This window comes from Ornithodoros turicata, chromosome 4 (genome assembly GCF_037126465.1).
Source record: "Ornithodoros turicata isolate Travis chromosome 4, ASM3712646v1, whole genome shotgun sequence".
Lineage (NCBI taxonomy): Eukaryota > Metazoa > Arthropoda > Arachnida > Ixodida > Argasidae > Ornithodoros > Ornithodoros turicata.
This window is the reverse complement of record NC_088204.1, coordinates 16061677-16083140: the sequence shown is the minus strand read 5'-3', so window position 1 is coordinate 16083140 and position 21464 is coordinate 16061677. Positions and strand designations below refer to the sequence as shown.

General features: G+C 45.5%; 1 protein-coding gene across 1 annotated transcript; it reads right to left on the bottom strand.

The window, feature by feature from the left end:
* Window positions 1-521: 521 nt before the first annotated feature.
* LOC135392747 (uncharacterized) lies at window positions 522-18766 on the bottom strand. Its single transcript, XM_064623471.1, has 5 exons — window positions 18660-18766; window positions 15296-15437; window positions 5342-5434; window positions 1861-2163; window positions 522-1154 (listed from the first exon to the last, which is right to left on the bottom strand). Exons 1-5 carry the CDS (start codon window positions 18723-18725, stop codon window positions 709-711), a joined length of 1050 nt encoding a protein of 349 aa, XP_064479541.1. The 5' UTR covers window positions 18726-18766; the 3' UTR covers window positions 522-708.
* Between the last annotated feature and the right edge of the window lie 2698 nt (window positions 18767-21464).

Sequence of the window (21464 nt, the reverse complement as noted above, 5' to 3'; positions counted from 1 at the left end):
ACTAGGCGTGGTGCACATGCAACGTCAGAAATGAAATAGGAAACACAGATGACTTCCACAATGAAACCAATTGGATGCCTCTTTCCAATAACGATGTAAACGAATTGGCATCACTCGGCATATAGAAACCAACTTTCCGTACACGTGTAAAAGACATGCGCATGCGCACAGTTTCATTTAAAAATGGGTGCAGAAATTTCCGGATTTAAAAAGTTTTCATTTCCAGTTTTTCTTATTTCTCAAAACTCAAATTTCCCAAATTGACTTTTTTCTCAAATTTTCACTTGCATCATTATTGCAGAGAGCCATTCAATTGTTTCAACTCAGATTTCAGATTTATTTGACAAAAACAAATCTGTCAACAAAAACTGTCCCCAAAATTCAACTTAAATTGTGTCCCGACTCATGGACAGAGAGAAAGAAAAATACTGTTTCGGAATACGTCTGCAATATAGATGATGCAAAGTTATTGCTGGTTCCAGGTATCACTGAGGGTATATTTATTTCAACAAATCCGTAAATAAGTCTATAAATCATTTATTACGTGTCCTCACAACGAAACCAGTTCTTCGTAATTTGTGATATATTTCATATTCGATAGCCAGTCGGCTTATCACGACACATCCACGGCCGCAACAATCTTATTAACGTCCAACTACGCTTCACGCATCTGGGAGTCCCTGGGGTGCTGTCAAGACCCACAAGTCCCTATTTCTTTCGCACAAGTCTCTTGAAGAAGCCGTCGGCCGACCTGTCTTTGTCCCCGACTTCTGCTCTTCTAGACCAGGAGGCCGTCGCGTCATCAGAAGACGCTGTCACGGTCGGAGCCCTGATGGACTTCCCATCCTTGAACGTTACCCTGGTTTGATCATTATAGTAATCTCCCGCAGACCCCACCGTAGACGGCGTTGACACTGCTTTCACAGCGACCGACGTCGTCGACTGGACCTTTCTAGAGTCCCTCAGAGCCTTCGAAGACCTCAAGAGGAGGTCTCCTGCTGAAGACGACGACTTGGTTGGAAGTGTGGACGTTGACACGTCCTCTGCTTCGTCGACGTCTTCTTGTAGAAGCGTCTTGGACTCCTCAACCGTCTTGGCGTCTTCCAGGAAGTCTTGTCGGGTGGAGGCCTGGCCGATTTTCTCGCCCTGATGGCCTGGACGATGTGCAGTGAAATTATGAACTGATAAAACGGTAAGGTACCAAGGTCAGCAACGAACGATAAGCAACTGAACAACGACTGAACTGTCCCAAAAGAACAGATGCTTCTGAAGCCACAACCTAAGGTTTACGTACGGCATTCGAACGGTTTTCTCACGGGAGAATTTTAATGATGTACCTAAGTTATACCACCACTGTGCCTCATTACGTCACCCACGACGTCACGCTCCATTCTACGAGCAGTGTGCAGACACACCGTAAAGAGGTAAACCGAATGGAGGAAGGAAGAGGAAAAGCATGGGGCAAAGTGGCGTACTAACATGTATATGACGTAGGTCTCCTGAAGCCCTGCATAGGGGGTCACGTTATTTGTGACAATGGTCTACAGACAACTGTAAAACGAAACCAGAAAAATAGTGGGAACAGCACACGGCTGTCTCCATATTGCCGCCCTCACTTTGAGCTCCTCTTATTCCTTCTTCCATCGTAAGGAGGCACTCAGGACCACGCATGTAAAGAAGCGAGAGGAGGGACACGAGAGGAAGAAAGAAGAAAGTGAAGGGCAGTTCCGGAGGCTGTTTCAACCGCATGCGGTTGGGAAAAAAAGCAGTGCACTTTTATATGGAAAAAATTCTGAAATTTCTGAAGTTTTATGAAAATTTCATAGTACCTTTAAGATAGTTCAAGTGACGTCCTCTTACCAGACGTCCAGTGTCGTAGCTTGGAGAAAGCCTGCTGAGCCAGCAGCATCTTGGTAGACTTGCGTGACTTGCGTTCCAGCTTAGCCAAACCAGAGATCCGTTCCCGCCATTCGGCCGCAGCCTCGCGCCCAGCCGCAGACCAACCGGCAGGCCGTCGAGCCAGGTCCGGCTCCGACGCCGTGGGCGACCCACTGGGCAGGGCCTTGCCCTTCTGGTAGCCCTTCTCGCGAAAGAACTTGGTGAACACTCCGGCGTTGGGGCGGCACACGAGCTCGTATGTGACGCTCTCTGTGTTGGACTCGGCTGGAAGAATGTGCGTGGGGGAAGAGATATGACTAAGAAGAACGATCGAGGTCGGAAAACTCATCCGGGGTGGGCGGCAGTGATCGTGGGGGTGACCCCGTGGGTGTATGCGATCATGCTTTGTTATACCTCAAAGAGGGCTTCGTTGATACAGTCAATATTGCTATACGGCACACGATCACATAATGAAAAACAGAACACAGGCTGATGAGCACTATGTTAAAACAGAACTTCCTATAGCCAACCACCGTCTCCAATGACATCAACCTCTTTCTCCACATCTTTTTGTGACACTTAAGCAGCTACGTTAAATATCACAAAAAGGCGTACGCCCAGAGTGAAAACTATCATTCTACACTCTTAAAAATGAACTTCACCGCATAGCACGCTCCTAGCCAACCATCATCCCGAGTGACATCGTTCTCTCCCCTGGTTTGTTGAAAACAGGAGGCGTACGCCTTTTTGTGATAATAAGTTAAATGTCACAAAAAGACGTACGCCCGGCGCTTTCCGCAAATCAAGAGTGACAGCAGTACCACTCTGTACAATGGTTGGCCTGCGGCTTGCTATGTGGTGAAGCTTTGTTTTTACAGTGTACACGTTAAAAACAGAACTTCACCGCATAGCACGCTCCTAACCACCCATAATCTCGAATGATATGCGTACTACGCCTCTTCTATGAGAATTATGAACAGCATAAGTGTCACAAAAAAGGCGTACACCTCCCGTTCTCAACAAATCAGGGCAGATAATGATATCATTCGAAATGATAGTTGGCTAGGAGCGTGCTATGCTGTGAAGTTCATTTTTAAGAGTGTAGCCACGAATGTTAGGGTTACCGCTTCTGATTCGAAGCGAGAGGGAGGGCGTACGCCTTTTTGTGTCAATTCGGATACATGATAATTGAAACAAAAAGGCGTACGCCCCACCTGTCTTCGCATCAGAGGCGATGGCCCTACCATTCGTGGCAATGGTTGGCACACATCGTGCTATGCGGTGAAGTTCTGTTAAGAGAGTGTATGCAATGGTTGGCGTTCAGCGTGTTATGTAGCGAAGTGCAGAAATGGCACGCATAGCATGCTCCTAGCCAACCATCATCTCACATGATATCGTTATCTGTCCCGATTTGTTGGAAACGAGAGGCGTACGCCTTTTTTCGCATTCGCCTTATGCTGTTCATAATTGTCACAAAAAAAGGGCGTACGTCTCCCGTTTTCAACAAATCAGGGCAGATAACGATATTATTCGAGATTATAGTTCGCTATGAGCGTCCTATGCGGTGAAGTTCTCTTCTAAGAGTGTAGCATTAAAATAATTACCGAAAAAACTATTGTTTTGCACCTGCCGTTACCGTTTCTAATGGCCTTCTACCATCACGTTTGTTAAAAGCGTAATGTTTGTTTCTAAATAATTCTGGTTCAACACTCAGGTTCCCAGCGCCCGCCCAAAATCGAGGCGACGGATTTGGGACATGCATATACGTGAACAGAGCCATATAATGATGGCAGGTTTCCCAAGTTTTTGCAAGAAAGGAAACTGGATCTCCAAAACGCTCCGCTGTCTCCTATCAAGTTGCGTTGACCATTACAGTTATCTCTAACGGGGTCACCTCTACGTCTATACGTGGATCCCGAGAGCTCTAGTTAGGTTCCTACACTGTTAAAACAGAACTTCACCACATAGCACGCTTCTAGCCAACCATCATACCGAATGATATCATTCCGTGCCATGATTTGTTCAAAACAGGGGGGAGGCGCCTATCTGGGACAAGATAATCTGTCCCAGATAGGCGCCTCCTCCAATTTTCACCAAATCACTGCACAGAATGATATCATTCGGAATGATGGTTGGCTAGGAGTGTGCTATGTGGTGAAGTTCTGTTTTAACAGTGTAGTGTGAAAACTTCAAAACGATCCTTTGAGGATTCGACTTTCCCTACACTATACCGCACTATACGTCCGCGTTCCACCACGACACAATCCACCACATTTCACTGCATCACGTGCGAGTATAGCCAACGCCACCTAGTTACAGAAGGCATGCGTAATGCCTCCTCTCCCTCCTTCGCTACGTGGACACATATAGTCAGAATTCGTCTGCTACGGCGATTCGTCATTCTGCTTGTTCAAGAACTCGCAAATGATTGCAGCTAACTTCGCAGGTTTATACCTCTACACTAAAAGTGAAACACGCTTTCCGGAAAATAAGTCTTGAGAAAATATATGGGACTGTTTTGCGCTTTATTTTGTTTCCCCATTTAGTACGTGGGCACGTTCATTACTCGCAGACGACAGTGGCTGCCCAAGCGGCTGACGGTGGCTCGCCTCTATGGCTCCGACCGCTGGAAGCACGTTCGCGATTGGCTATGGCCGTTGAAAACACGACCCTCATTGGCTGGCTATTAGTCGCTACGTGACGGTGACGAGTATGCAGGCTTCCTCTATGTGGTGTTGGTATAGCACAACTGAAATTGGGTCTGAGAACGCCTCCTTTCAGGTAGCTGACGACCTGATGCAGTACAGATCGAAGTTCTCGTGTTTTTATTTTTTGTTATTTTTATTTTTATTTTTTACTCTTATATTTTTTTGCTTCGCGAAACATGTGTGAATTACACTGACTCGTATACCTTGCAACCGTCTATAAGCATTGCCGAAGTAGGTGACTGGTCTACATGACGACCTGATGCAGTACAGATCGAAGTTCTCGTGTTTATATTTTTTGTTGTTTGTATTTTTATTTTTTAGTCATATTTTTTTTACTTCGCGGAACATGTGTGAATTACACTGAGTCGTATACCTTGCAACAGTCTATAGGTGACTGGTCTACATGACCACCAGCCAAGTATATTGCTGGGCTGCCTCTATTCCGCAGCTACCCCCTGGTTAGTCAAGTGATCAAACCGATGCAACAACCTCGAATCGTGAATTACATCATCATCACACTAACTGTTATCGGTACAAGGAAACACACCGCCGGCACAGAAGTTTCCCCCGACATCTTGTGGAAGATGATGACGGAACTTAGACTCGGAATCGCTGCAGTTCGCGCTTCGCAGTTTTGCTATACTAGTGAACCACGTAACGCTCTGTTGCCTTTTCTATTTTCTTTTCTTTCTTTTCTTTTTTTTTTTATCGCCATTCGTGATATACTCTCCAATAGACGTATCTGTGTCACCGACCGAGATCCTTGTAGAAAATGTCGCAGGCATCGCTTTTCCAAATCCAGTCGCACCGGTTGCAGCCGTCAAAGTCGTGCTTGATAGTTGTTGGTTCTGCAGGAAAGAGTAGCATTCTTTCAGTCGCGGTGGGGCGTTCTTTGCTGTGCATACATTCCACGGGGCGTGATGCGAGCCGTCAATGGCTCGCTGCATTGTGGCACGGCTACAATGTTATCTCTTCACGGACTCTCAGATCAATAGAATAAGGACTGTTTGTGCCCGAATGTACACGAGAAACGATCACTGTAACCAATGGCCATTGAAAATCTCGAGTACCACTGACGCGCGCCCGAATTTGCGGAGGGTTTCCGTTTCAAGGGGGTAGGTACTGGAATTCAGTCATAGGGGTGGAGGGGTGACATCCTTGTCCGCTGACTTTTTCGATCGCTTTTGTGCTTTTTTGGATGGAATTTTGGGGGAGGGTAGTCGGAGTGGTGAGAGGGAAGGATGCCGCTTGCATTCGCCGCGGCCACGTACACGGTCCAACGCAATGCTCCTTGAGAGCTTGACACTATAGGGAGTCACTAAATGACAGGTTACACGACGGGTGGCAGGTGTGTCTAAGTATGCGACGTCCGTCCGCCAATATCGTTTTAGTTTGTCGTTCTTGTTCAGTGTAGTCTTAGCTTCGGTCCTAGTTTAGTTTGGTTTAGTTTACTTTTTTAATTTTAGTTTAGTTTCAGTTAAGTTTTTAGTTTTTGTTTTTAGTTTACTCGTTCTTGTTCAGTGTAGTCTTAGCTTTGGTTCTAGTTTAGTTTCGGAAGACGAAAGCCATCTACATTGAAGCACAACGCAATGCAAAAGACTGCTTTGGAATTTTAATGGGGTTTTAATTGTTCATTATATGCTTTTTCTCAGATCATCGTGGCAACTGTCCGACACACTAAAAGAGGCTTAGCGTGGTACACCGAGTAGAAAAGTAAATGTGCGGACGTAGTTGCATGTAATAACTGTTACCCTGAAGTCTCGTGACTTTTTATAAAAGTTGTTTGCTTGCTGATCGCATCCGGCTCAATGGTAATTAAAATTGGCCGTGTTGCATAGGCCAATCCCCATTCAGTCCAATCGTCATTCATTTCAATAGCCATTTAAATGCCCGTGAGACAGTGGTATGGCACACATGAGCCCTTGACGTTACGACAGTATGTGATCTACATATAACAACATCGATGCAAGGGCGAACCACTTTGGAGGGTGGGGCGGCTTCTTTGTTGAAGCGCGTAGCGGGGAGGGGAGAGGGGGGGAACCTAATGATCTGGTGGGGGACCCGGGGACCCCGGACGGATTTCGCCACTGCATCGATGGCACAAGGAGCCCTTTTCTGAAGGCGAGCACAGCATCAATGTGATGCATTTTTGCCACCATTTCGAAACACTGAGGAGTCAATCACTTGACGATATTGAGTTTGAAACTGATCCAGGGCAGAACAGTATGCTGCTAAAAACGGAACTTCACGGAAGATACCGTTATCATTACAATTTGTAGAATCCGCGGAGCGCACGCCCATTTTCTGACAATCACCATCACTGCGCGTATGTCACAAAAGGACGTATGTGTCCTATTCTCAACAAATCACACTCTTAAAACAGTACTTCGTCGCTCATAACACGCTCTTAGCCATCCCGAATGATTCATTCTCTCCCCAGATTTGTGAAAAGCGCGAGGCGTACACCCTTTTGTGACACTTATGCAGTTCCCGTTAATTGTCACAAAAAGGCGTGCGTCCCGCGCCTTCCACAAAGCGGGAGTGATAATAGTATCACTCTGCGCAATGGTTGACATTCAGTGTGTTATGTGGTGAGGTTCTGTTTTAAGAGCGTGATTTGTTGAAAATGGGAGGCATACGTCCTTTTGTGACGCTTGTGTGGTTATGGTGGTTGTCACAAAAAGGCGTACGCCAAGCGTTTTCCACAAAGCAGAAGTGGTAATTAACGGTATCATTCTGTACAATATGGTTGGCCTTCAGGGTGAAGTTTTGTTTTAACGGAGTGTATAGAGTGTCATGACGTCTACACAGAGAAAAATAACCGTTCGAGAAAAAAAAGTTATTCGGCTTGTCCGTATTTTTCACCTTTAAATATGTTCTTCAAAAGTAGGACGCCACGAGATCCTTAACCATTATTTCGTTTTTGAAGACAGGAAACGTTCACTCCAAAAACAGAGCTTCACCGCATAACACGCTGTGCGCCAACCATTGCCACGAATGATAGGGTTATCGCTTCTGATTCGAGGAGAGACGGGGGCGTAAGCCCTTTTTGTGGCGATTTGGATATATGGTAAGTGCCACAAAAAGGCGTGTGCCTCCCTCTTTCCTCGAATGAAAACAGATAACTGTATCGTTCGCGGCAATGATTTGCGCACTACGTGCTATGCGGTGAAGTTCTGTTTTTAGAGTGTTCTTGCACTATATGAAGAACCCTCGAAGAACGGTTATTTTTCTGTGTGTATATATAAAGAGGGGTCACAAAGCGAGCAATTCCATCTTTCCTTAATCCCTCATCCGGAATGCACATCAATGAGGCTTGTTGACTATTGTCCAAGTAACAGGAGAAGCCCATAAACAGCAGCTGCCGCCCCCTGTCTCGACAGCGTCACGCCACCGACCGAACAATCGCCTTATGCAGTTGACATGACGGAAGACTCAAGACTTGGCTCATGCACCCGCCCCGTACTTTTCCAAAGAAAGTCGTGCGTAACGCAGATGCAAAATGTTTTGTAGTACTACTACACGCCTTGCACACCTCCATCTTTGATTGGTGGAGGCTCGTGGGGTGAGCATGTCATATAGTGCTATGGGTAATGACGGTAGCGACATGCGAAATTATGATACGTCACGAGGTCACGCCAGTTGGGTCCCTCTTGTTAAGACGCAAGCTGGAATATCAAGTTCTGTTCAATAGAGGACGTTGGACATGCTTCCGTTTGTTCTTGTGTTTCTTTATTTTTTTTTATTTTTTTTCACTGTCTTCTAAGCTGGGACTTTCTATCCCGTGGCCTTCGCCTCCCCGGCCAGTGCTGCGAAACGGTCATACGACAATAGAGAGTTTTAGAGCATACGCAAAGGCGATAGCGTACAATGCACTAAAGCTCTCTAATATTACATTCCCCGCATCACCCCAGCAATGGGGTAGAGCATCGCCCCTGGCGATGAAACTCCACCATTCATCATCGCACGATAAAGTTGTTGTTTTGTAGGCATATAGGAAAGACAAAGAACAGAAAAAGAAGAAGAAAAGAAGGCCATCTTATGTTGAACATGAAAGCGGACATGAAAATTTTTCGCCATCTTATGTTGTGTCTTGTCTTCTTAGATGATGGCCTAACTTGAGTTAGATGGCAAAACTAAGCGCAAATCATGTCGACCAGCGACTAAAGAGAGCGCGAATTCACCAGACGAGCTTGGAGCTCCAGTGGAGGGCCACGGCCCCCCTTGCCCCCTCTCGGATCGCCCATGCCAGCAAGCCCACATTCCTGTGTTAGTAAACTTCCTCGGCACTTCGTCCAAAGTTATGACGGATGAGTGTAAAAGACGGTTACATGCATCGATGTGAAATTGCATTCCGAGTTTTACAACATAGGGGGTGATAGGAACACCACCTACACTATAAAACAGACCTTCACCGCATAGCACGCTCCTAGCCAACCATCATTCCGAATGACAGCGTTCTCTCCCTTGATTTTATGAAAACGGGGGGCGTACGCCCCCCTTTCTCAGCAAGCAGGGTAAAGAAAGATGTCACTCGGGATGGTGGTTGGTTAAGAGCGTGCTATATGGTGAAGTTCATATGTCGGCACAGTTCCCTTAGAAGTCGGCCCAGGACGCACATTCCCCCCAGAGCGTCAGTCGTGGCGTTGCCCACCTCTGAGAGGCCGACAACGGCGGGCTCTTTCACACCACCACCACCACCATTTTTAAGAGTGACACGGAAACAACTAGGTGGCGTTGGCGTAGATAACCGAACGGGAATACCGAAACCCATCCCGCTCTCACATCACGGCAGTCATCTCCACCAGTGATGCAGCAGGGGGGGTCCAAGTCACGTGCTCTCGAGAATCGAGAACCAATGAGAATGGCCGGCGCTCCCGCTTCTCTGACGTCAGAGCTGAGCTTGACGCAAACGTTTGTTCATGATGCAATGAACCGCATCTATCAAACTGCCAGAACTAACACCCGGTCACACGCTGTTGTTCAGACCGGCTTTCCTTTCCTTTCATTTCATTTGGAAATTTCGAAACACAAATCTCTCGAAAGCGACTTTGGAAGGTCCTTTAACAAAATGTCAGACAGAAAAGCTACTTTCGCCTTTTAAAACCGTCCTCCCATATCCTCTGAAGCCACCCGTAAAAGTGCTAAACCTTGAGCTAAAGTGCTGAACCGTACTTCGATTATCCCTTCTTTATACGACTACATTAATCCAATGGAAATATATATATATATATATATATATATATATATATATATAACTAAACGGGTCCATTTTAACTGTGACCAGAATACCGCGCATCGAGGGGCGCACCCGCAACGTTCAATCCGCAGACTTTCTTTGTTTTTCTTTCTTGAAATCAGGAGAAGTACGGAAGGCGGCATCCGAGAGGCGGTGGAAGTCGAGACGTCTCTCTGCGTCAGACAGAATCTCGGGCAGGATGGGCTCACGTTAAAGCGCGCCAGGAAAGAGTATGCTGCCGGAGGCACCTGTGTCTGCCTATGTGACACTTGCATGGCGAGGAGAAGCCCCGTTTATTTCACAATGGAATCAGAATGTTCACGCCACGAGCATCCGCTCGATTTCTCTTTTCGGCATCCGGCCTACTTTCGTTGTCTTAATGGTCGACGGCGGCAGGCAGCGCACCCGTCATCCGTCAACGTCACGCCTATTTGCATCACTGTTTAATGACTTCCACGTTTGAAACGGAGGCCGGTTTCTCTTCGGGAGGATGATGAAATTTTGAGCAAGCCTTGCGCTATTTGACTAGAATGAATCGTTTTGTTCGAGCGCTGTATCGTTTCACACAAGGGAAAAGTGAGACGACTTTGAGCCGTCCTCCGCTTGTATAAGGCTGGATACAGACTCGTACCTGTAGACTTGTATCTTGAGTACTCTCGTTTGTACCCTAATTCAAATGCTGTGAGTATTGTCTACTCAATACTCAATAACCTTTCGCTTGTCTGTTTGTCTTGTTCATGTCTTGTCTTGTTGTACATGTTCAGTTGCACAACAAGATACCCTCGCTTCCATTGTCTTTTTCTTCTTTTTGATGTATTGCGGAGCACAACAACAAAATTGTTTATGTTGATTTTCGAAAGGCCTTTGATTCATTAAATCATGCAGTCCTGTTGCAGAAACTGTATCGATATGGCATACGTGGAGTACCTCTTTCCCTATTGAAATCCTATCTCGCTTTTCGACAACAGTCAGTAGGGATCCATAGTAAATTACCTACTCCCCTTCATATATCTTCTGGTATACCGCAAGGCAGCATTGTTGGGCCTCTCCTGTTCAATATTTACATAAATGATATTGTTAAGGTTAGCTCCAACGTCCACTACGTCATCTATGCTGACGACGCCAGCCTTTTTTTTTTTATGGGCACAGATCCCAATGAAATCCTTCATAGGACCAACTGCGCCAACAATAATTGCTTGCAAATAAATAGCAAGAAAACGAAAGCTGTACTTTTTCGACCAAAAAAAAAAAGCAAATCTCTTTGAACGTTCCTTTGAAAATAGAAAACTCGGAAATTGAAATCGTAAATGGCATCAAAATACTTGGTGTGCATTTCTCGTGTCATATCAGCTGGGACGTGCACGTCAGTGAACTTTCCACTAAGCTCTCTGAACTTTCCACTAAACTATATAACGCAAACAAAAATTATATAACGCCCTTTTTTTCTCTCGCCTTTGTTATGGTCATTTAGTGTGAGGAACCAAACTAAAACTAATAAGGATATATTCTCTAGAATTCAAAAGAAGGCGGTACGCGCTATTTCCAATGAAACCTTCCTGGCACACTCAGAGCCGCTGTTACGACGACTAGGCATCATAGCAGTTAAATACTTATACGAATATAGGGCCATTACCCTGCTAAAACTCTTGATGATCAGCTTCTTCGTCAGCTATACGCTATGTCACAACTGGAGAAAAATACTAAGACTCTTCAAACCCGTGCCAGGGAAGCCTGGAAGTTACCCCGTTGCCGAACACAATATGGGTCACACATGCTACGCCACCAGCTGCCGTTCCTCCTAAACAAGCATGAGGAAATCTTTGTAAACCAGGAGTTCAGAAACATCACTAACAGGCGTCTCCGGTTATACTGGATTGAAAACATGCAAGCGCAAGCAGTTACGATGTCATGGTATTTTTTGGATGTAATTAAATTTCTAATTAAATTAATTAATGTAATTAATCCTTAAATTCAATTCTAAGAAAATTGTAGTAAATTTTGTGTGATTTTTCCTTTACTTAGTGAGCTGTATTGAGTACTTTTATTTTATCATTTTTTTCTTTTCGCTGTTCTCCTGTGTCTATTTACTACAGAAAGTTTATGGGTATGAGAATATGTAGCGTAGGCTATTGTGTGTTAGATTCCTGTGCAGTTATCTTTACTGTACTTCTGCGCCTTAATTATAGTGCTGCCTAGTGTCAGTGCGGCCCCCGGATGCCCTCAAGCTACTTCGTTGTAGCTTTTTTTCCGGGGCCACCGCCATCTTTTGTTAGATGAAAATGGAAACAATAGGGGAAAAAAGCTGACTGACGAACTTCGTGAAATGCCCCCATCACCACCAGCAATGGGGTAGAGTTTCGCCCCTGGAGATGAAACTCTCAAAATAAAGTAGTTGTTGTTGTTGTTCGTGAAATGAAAGTCCACAACGAGCCAACAGTAATTGTCTACGCTTAAATAAAGAGAAAGCGGTTTTTCTGAACTGTATCTTGAATATTTTTTCAAGTATTTTCTCTAATTACGTTCACCGTACCTCAAGTACGTCGCCAGTATTTAGTACCGTATTCTAAATAAATTTTTATACTATCTCGTACATGTCTGGCTGCGGTTCATAATATAGCACAGTCCATATGACGGTCATCCAAAACGTGAAGGTTTGTTTGAAAGCCTCTTTCCGCGCGCCGTTTGGAACGCTGTAATATTCGATTTCTTTCTTTCATTTCAATTTCAATCGATTTCAAGATTTCTTTGTGAAGATTATGTTTAATATAGCGTTTGCTTTCGGGGTAACGAGATTCCGATGGCTCCAGCAGAGGAATATAAAGTACATACGTCACAAGACATGTCAGAAAAATGCGATACTTATAAGATCGTTCGTTTTCGACACTGCGGTCTCACTCCGTAGACCTCATTGCTGCTTGTAATCTGAGAAGTTCGAAACCTTTTACTGGAACGCATTTCAGTCAGATGTACCGTTTCATTTCATTCAAGCGAAGCGTCTCAGTATATAAGGCGCACAGACACTCTTCGTGTGCTAATCATGCCCTTCTTTTGTGTTAAATGCACTAAGTCGTGCCACGCGGCAAGAAGATTGCTCCCCATTCATCACCTCAAAATAAACTTGTTGCAGAACGTTGTTTTCAGACCTGTTAACGTACATCATTGGTGCTATCCTCACACGTGCATCCACGCGAAAATATGGCCGCCTTATATTTCTGGCTTGAGATCGTTATCGGACTGACGGCCGTCAGCTATCCAGGGCGCGATAACGATTTACAGGTACCCAGGGAGTGGGTCACTTATGGATTACAGAAAGTGGCCGACGACCAAGCATATATATCTGGCCTTCTACAAACTAAGGTCTGTCATCGACAGGCGGCGCCAAGGGGCTGCATTGAACTGGCGAACACTCGGAAGAAATCGTCGAGATTCATTCGTGCACGCCGGAGCCCCGCATTCTTAAAACAGAACTTCACCGCACAGCACGCTCCTAGCCAACCATCACTCTTAAAAATGAATTTCACCGCATAGCACGCTCCTAGCCAACCATCATCTCAAATGATATCGTTATCTACCCTGATTTGTTGAAAACGGGAGGCGTACGCCTTTTTGTGACACTTATGCTGTTCATAATTGTCACAAAAAAGGCGTACGCCTCCCGTTTTCAACAAATCAGGACAGATAACGATATCATTTGAGATGATGGTTGGCTAGGAGCGTGCTATGTGGTGGAGTTCATTTTTAAGAGTGATCATCCCGAATGGCATTGTTCTATCATCTGATTTTTTTTTAAAGGGAGGCGTACGCCTTTTTGTGACGCTTATGTAGTTATGGTATTTGTCCCAAAACGACGTACGCCCCGCGCTTTCCACAAATCAGGAGTGATAGAGGTATCATTGGGTGCAATGGTTGGCCTTCACCGTGTTATGTGGTGAAGTTCTGTTATCACACCATATCATCTCATCCTGGCTACAGTCGTGACGCAGCCCACATACGTGAGGCCAACAACGGCAAGCCGGTTCGTCACCACCACCACCACCACCAGCACATATAGGAATGTTTAATGCTACATATGAAACAGAGCTTCACCACACAACACGTTCAAAGGATAACACTTCACCGCATAGCGCGCAGCTAGCCGACCATCATCCCGAATGACATCGTTCTGCCCCCCGATTTGTTAAAAACTGGAGGCGTACGCCTCTTTGTGACACCTATGCAGTTATCGTTATTGTCAAAAAAAGGCGTACGCCCTACGCCTTCCACAAATCAAGAGAGATACAGGTGTCACTCAGCACAATGGTTGGCCTTTAGCGTGCTATGTGGTGAAGTTCTGTTTTAAGAGCGCACGCGTGCACTCTTAAAAATGAACGTCACCGCATATCATGCTCCTAGCCAACCATCATCTCAAATGATATCGTTATCTGCGATGATTTATTTAAACCGAGAGGCGTACCCCTCCTCTCGATATCATTCGAGATTACGGTTGGCTAGGAGCGTGCTATGCGGTGAAGTTCATTTCTAAGAGTGTGAGGCAGGAAACTTATGGCTGCACAAATGCTCTGTTTTGAGAGCACTTGTCGCAGCCTAGTTGGCGTCCAAGCCTGAAGAAACCCTCCAGTCGGCTTGGTTTAGCAGGATTCCATGGACAGGCTGAGCCGTGCCGAAGACTGCCTCTGAAGAGCCCGTAGCCCTCCCGCGGCCCGTGCAATGCACCGGTGTTGTCATACCGTGGGATACAGTACGGGAAGTACAGTAAGTACAGTGGTAAGCCCCTGCTGGTTTTCTCCACAATTAGGTTTCTGAATGGATACGGTTCGTAAAGAATGCTTTCCGAACAGACGGTTTCCGTCAACTACCATGCGGTTGGCAATTCTGGCATCGGAACTGACCTCGCTCTAAGGCGCAAACTGAACAAGGTATTTTCTCAGTTTGCACGTCGGTTGCACGAAATAAATTATATGCAGCCCACACCCCGCATGCAGGTAGGGTAACGACGGGCTAAATGGGCCTATAGGGGCAAATCGGACCAAGCCAAGCAAAACCGAAACCACAAATAAAACGATCGCGCTATTTCGTAGAATTCGCGCCGGGAATGCTGCGGGGCTTTGCCCACGTGATCCTCATACCAAGATGGCGATGGTTTCGGTTTTGCTTAGCCTGGTCCGATTTGCTCCCATAGGCCCATTTAGCCCCGCGTTGCCCTAGGGTAATAGAGCACGCCTCAAGGAGTAAACTTCCTGTCCACAAATGTTTCTCTTCTAGAACTGATAAGAGACGAGGCGACTTTGGGGATTAACTACCATACTGACTGAAATAATTAATTTTTGGGTGCAATTATCGAACTGCGCCGTATCGACGTTGTTGTCGTCGACGCAGCCCACTGACTGGACTACGTGGATAGCAATATGGTTTCCTCTTCCGTGTCTTTTGGCATGAAGGGTTAATAATAGATATTTATAGAGTCACATACCCGTAGTGGGGGCATTGGGCACAGCTTCGCAACTGGAAGATGCTCTGCTGCAGGAAGACTTGGAGGCAGTACGGTGAGTGCCACGTCCACCGGTGTGCTGTCGCGATCGGTCCTCGTGCGTACTCACCACGCCCACGTTCATCTGTAAAAGGCACACGTCATGAGAGCCAGTGATGGGGAGTACCTGTTATAGCAAGCACTGAGTACTACCTTAATTTTCTCAGTGTTTGTGCTTTCCTTCAAGTACCTGTCTGACTAATTGTACTTTCCTTTACGTACATTTCTGGGCACTTGTGCTTTCCCTTACGTACAGAGTACTTGTCTTTTCCCTGAAGTACGTTTCAAATTGTGCACAGCTTTGTGCTGCGCTACAAGTACGTTTCTATAGTACTTTTCCGGCAGTATTCAATAATTGAACATGGACCGCAGACACAAATATCAAGAAATACGTAGTTTGTGTGTCTTGGCCGGGAATTCTTGAAGAAGAAAATTCGTTGTACACAGGTTTGAAATGTTATTAATGTTGTTAAATTATGTTGTTAAAAGATATTAACTATTGCCTTTGTATTGTTGGACAGTTCAACGTTGGGAACGCGAAGATGCACACGCAGGCTTTTACACATACTTTAGACACTTACAATACAGATATCGGAACACTGACATCGTAAACCGCAAAAATAAAAAGAAACAAGAGCGAAAAACTCAATAACCTTTTTCGATTATTTCGGTAAAGTCGCTTAATGGAACGTACAGGAATGTATTGTGTGTTTAAGTAAAAGTTATAGCACACAATACATGGTCTCAGTGGCATGGGTATCTGACAAACTCGATCATTATCGAGGTAAACAGTGGGAGACCTAGAAGAGAGTGTCAGCCCTGGGGTACCCCCGGCTCGAAAAATAAAAATAATAACAGGTAGAGGTGTTTTAGAAATCAGGCTTGTACGGAGAGAAGAAAGAAAAGCACGACCATGAAGCAGCGGCGAATTCTTTCACAATATCGTCGACACTGTGTGGATCGGGTAACCTGGGTGACGGGTGGTGTTATCAAAGAGAGAGAGAGAGAGATTTTGCTACTTGTAACGGGGGACACACAGCTCTGCCGCCATTCCATAACGAAACGAGGCGCATTCTGAGTTGGCTCGTACATGTAACAGGAAAATAATAATAATAATAATAATAATAATAATAATGCACTTTCGTCAACGAGCGTCGATACCAAAGACGTGGGAATTCTGGGCTCGTCAAGGAATTCTCGAAAGAAAGGTGGGAACGCTCAAAGAAAACACGGACGTAACGCGAGTAACCGCAGCTTGATATTTTCACGCACGATCCGATGACCGCTTCCTGCTCAGGAGGGAACGCCAGAATTAAAAGACGTCACGCAATCCTCGTTCCAGGATTGTTTTCAAGGTCCCTGTTTACAGCGCTTTCGTCCTTGTTTATGTGGAGGACCTGAAAACTGCCACGAAACTAAATAAAATGGATGCTGCGAATGCTGTGTCTTTTCTTTTTCGCTTTGTATTCAACCGTTTTATCGCCTTATAGGATGTGCTTGTTTCTTCGCCTGATTTACTTACAAATGCTTACGGGCTTGGCAGACAGAAGTCTTTTTTCAGGTATGTGCGTGTTAAAAACGTGCAGTGATTTAGCTTCCCACGAGGTGCCAAGGCCATGTTGAGTGTGCCAGCGCCAGCGCCTTCCTGCACTCTTAAAAATGAACTTCACCGCATAGCACGCTCCTAGACAACCATCATCTCGAATGATAACGTTATCCGCCTTGATTTGTTGGAAACGGGAGGCGTACGCCTTTTCTGTGACAATTATGAACAGCATAAGTGTCACAAAAAAGGCGTACGCCTCCCGTTTTCCACAAATCAGGGTAGATAACGACATCATTCGAGATGATGGTTGGCTTGGAGCGTGCTATGCGGTGAAGTTCATTTTTAAGAGTGTGGGTAATACAAGCAATACTACACTCTTAAAAATGAACTTCACCGCATAGCACGCTCCAAGCCAACCATAATCTCGAATGATGTCGTTATCTACCCTGATTTGTGGAAAACGGGAGGCGTACGCCTTTTTTGTGACACTTATGCTGTTCATAATTGTCACAGAAAAGGCGTACGCCTCCCGTTTCCAACAAATCAAGGCGGATAACGTTATCATTCGAGATGATGGTTGGCTAGGAGCGTGCTATGCGGTGAAGTTCGTTTTTAAGAGTGTGGTGAAGATCTGCAGCTGCGGCGCACGTCAAAGAAGTAGGCGACAAAACTGTCGTCTGTTTTGTTGTTGCCGTCTGCAGAATATCCAGGAATATGTATCAAAATTTTTTTAGTAGGACTTTCCGAGTACTCTTTTTGTAGTCTTTTGAGTGGTCTTCCCGATCATTCATGTGACTAATGCTTTGCAAATCTTTTTACCAATTAATTAGCAATTAATTACTAATTTAATTTGAAACCTCGCGGATTTCTCCAAAAGAGGCCGCCCCACTAAATTTTGCCATTTTTCTCAGAGTATTATCGCGTTGATGCTATCCAGCGAAGTCCACTGAAGTAGCCGTTTTTTTTTTTTTTTTTTCAAACGCACACGCCACATGGAACTGCAAAAGTTACAGCCACTGTGTTGGAATCGGATGCCAGGAGTGTGGACGCCAAAAACAGAACTGCTACCCACAAAGGGTCTCAACCAGTTCTCACTTCAAAGCAAAGCACCGCACTATTAGAGGCTCGCGTTGCCTTATCGCTAGCACAAGTGACTGGGTAAACAGTATGTTTCTATAACTGTCGCAGTGGAGCCTTACGCTGACCGTGACAGCAAGCACACAGTGCAATACAAATTGACGTTTTCCGCAGCTGCCTGTACTACCCTCGAAGAGTGATAATTCCCTGCGAGACAAGCTGCAAGACGACAGGAAACGGCGGAAATCCCGTGTGCATATATTGCGAAATCGGCACCAGTTCTGTGACCGCACGCTGTAAGCACACACTCATCTTTGTTTTTCTTCCATTTCCCCTTGCTGTTGTTATATAGGCTCTGGGAAGCTGATGCAACCCGCTTTTAACCACCCCGCTCCTCTTTGAAACGATGTGCTTCCGACAACACCTCGTTACAAAGTGCGTATCCTGTTGCAGTAACATTGCATATGGGATATGGCCGACATTGCTCCGGAAGGTCGATAAACAGGTCCTGTACATATGCATTAATGTGTCTCATCATACACCTTTTTGGTATAGTATATGGAGAGAGACAGAGAGGGTTATATGATGATGTTTCGCTTCTAGCAGACACCCGTTATGGCGCTAACGCCATGTAACGTTCAGCGTTATGAGAGCATGGGAGCGATGTAATGGCAGACATCTTACTTGGGAAAACGTAGCGGAAAATTTAGGTTCGATTATTCTTCGAGGAACGGACTGCACAGGAACCATGCATCCGCCACGTACAGCCAGGTTCTTCTTCTTCTGCTTCTTCTTCTTCTCCTCCTTCTTCTTCTTCTTCTACAAGCTGCCGAGGACATGCAGAGACATCTCTTCGATAACCCCCAGAAACACGATATAAGGTTATACCTACATTCTCAGAACAGAACTTCACCGCATAGCACGTTGTGCACCAACCACTGCCACGAATGATAGGGTTATTGCTTCTGGTTGGAGGAAAGAGAGGGGCGTACGCCTTTTCTTTAGCAATTATCATATATCCAAATTGCTACAAAAAGGCGTACGCCTCCTCGCTATTCGAATCAGCGGTAACCCTATCATCCGTGGCAATGGTTTGCGGACAACGTGCTATGCGGTGAAGTTCTGTTCTGAGAGTGTAGCCACACTGCAAATTAGACAGAGCTGCCATTAAGTACCCTAGCCCCGTGCCCTTAGCTACACGGCAAACTTAATGCATTAAACGGAATGGCAGTAACTTCACCTCCTAATCAACCATCATCTCGAATGACATCGTTCTTTTCCCTGATTTGTTGAAAAAGGAGGCGTACGCCTTTTTTGTGACACTTATCCTGTTCATAATTGTCACAAAAAAACGTGTACGTCCCCCGTTTTCAACAAATCAGGGCAGATAACGATATTATTCCAGATGTTGGTTGGCTAAGAGCGTGCGATGCGGTGAAGCTCATTTTTAAGAGTGTGATTAGCGCACAGCGTGCTATGCGGTGAAGTTCTGTTTTAGCGTACTATATGAGCCCACACTCTTAAAAATGAACTTCACCGCATAGCACGCTCCTAGCCAACCATAATCTCGAATGATATCGTTATCTGGCCTGGTTTGTTGAAAACGGGAGGCGTACGCCTTTTTTGTGACACTTATGCTGTTCATAATTGTCACAAAAAGGCGTACGCCTACAGTTTTCAACAAATCAGGGCAGATAACGATATCATTCGAGATTATGGTTGGCTAGGAGCGTGCGATGCGGTGAAGTTCATTTTTAAGAGTGCATAATTCCGCGAGTTCGGATGAATTCGGAAGCTATACGCTAGGCGAATATTTCACGGGACCTTAATTTCGCAAACATATCGTGACAGCGAAATTTGAGTAGATTACTACTTCTACAGCAACAAGAGTGTACGGAGTGTATGAGAAGCAGATATATATACGGAAGACGGGGGCGTGCAGGACCCAACGATATATATGTTGTTGTTGTCACACATACGTTGTTACATTCGCGCTCCACGAATAACACGTTCTCATCGTCACACAAATGCTATTATATTCTGAGCCACTAGAGTGTCTAAATGCATGTAACGGCCTTAAATAACACACTTCCAACCCGTGTTTTAATATAGATCCCTTATAGTTCCTAGCTCATGCCGAGTCACGTTTCGGTCCGTGCTAGGAAAGGTCGCGCACCTCAAGGTGAAATCAGTGCATAAGTCGCATCACTCGGCAAACGCGATAAAGGGGACAATGGACACGTATAATTCAATTACACAGTGCTTCGGTCAGTGTGAATCCTTGCAGTGACTCCGTCTGGAGTAAGTCCGCCTAAATCGTGCCACTAAATGTCACAGTCTACCCCTAACGCCATGGGCAAGAAGGGAAAGCGGACAAAGTGTTGCAGACTTGCAGTGCAGCCGAAAGAAACCGGGGGAAAAAAAAATATCGCGACGGGGGACTTCTGAGATGGAATGTGGACGAATGGGAAAGCCGGAGCGCGCGGCAATCCGTTCCCCAGAATTGCTCACGGGGAGTCAAGGCTATAGCTTGTTGCGGAGGTGGGCGAAGGTGTTCATGTAGCTTGTAATCTACACACTGCACCACATAGCACGCTCCTAGTCAACCATGTGGTGAAGCTGTCTTGCGTTAAGGTAGACGTCCCGAAAAACTAAGCGTTGCGAAGGACATCGCAAGACAAGGACAACGAAGGACAAGGTAGAGTATCGCCCCTGGTGATGAAACTCCCCATTCATCATCTCGCAGTAAAGTTGTTGTTGTTCTTCTTCACTTGAAATTAATGTCACAAAAAGCGTACGCCTCTCGTGCTCAACAAATCAGGGGACAGCAACAATGCCATTCGGGATGATGGTTCGTCAGGAGCATAGTATGCGGTGAAGTTCTGTTTGTTTGTCTTTTGTTTTTTTAGTGCACGTTCTGGAAATGGAGGCGCACGCGTTTTTTGTAACACGTATGTGAGTATTTTAACTGTCACAAAAAGGTGTACGTACGCTCCGCGCTTTCCTCGAATCAGAAGTGATAACAGTATAATTCTGTGCAATGATTCACAAGACAAAAACGAACCAAACGAGTCCTAGCTGTATCGCATGATCTGTACAAAAAAACAGAATCTGTTTCGCAATTAAACATATCGCCCGTATATATTTTACATCCAAGACAAATAATCGCAAAATTGAGGGCGCTTCCGTCGCCTCATAAACGATATCGCTGATACGGAATCTGGAATCGACGATACCAAGAAGAATTAGAGTATGGCGAAGAAGATAAAAGAAGTGGCTGACACAGTGCAGACGTCAAAAGTAGCTCGTTCCATTAGGCTCCCGTAGCAGACGACGACCCGGTCGTCTTCATTTTTTTCTCTCTTTCTGAGCAACGGAGTCATTCACCCGTTCCAGCCAGAAGCGAGATGGTTGCGCTAGCCCCGCCACATCGGAGCGCACCGGCGAAAGTATGTAGTCGTCGTAAAGCTTACTTTGTATTCACTTTTC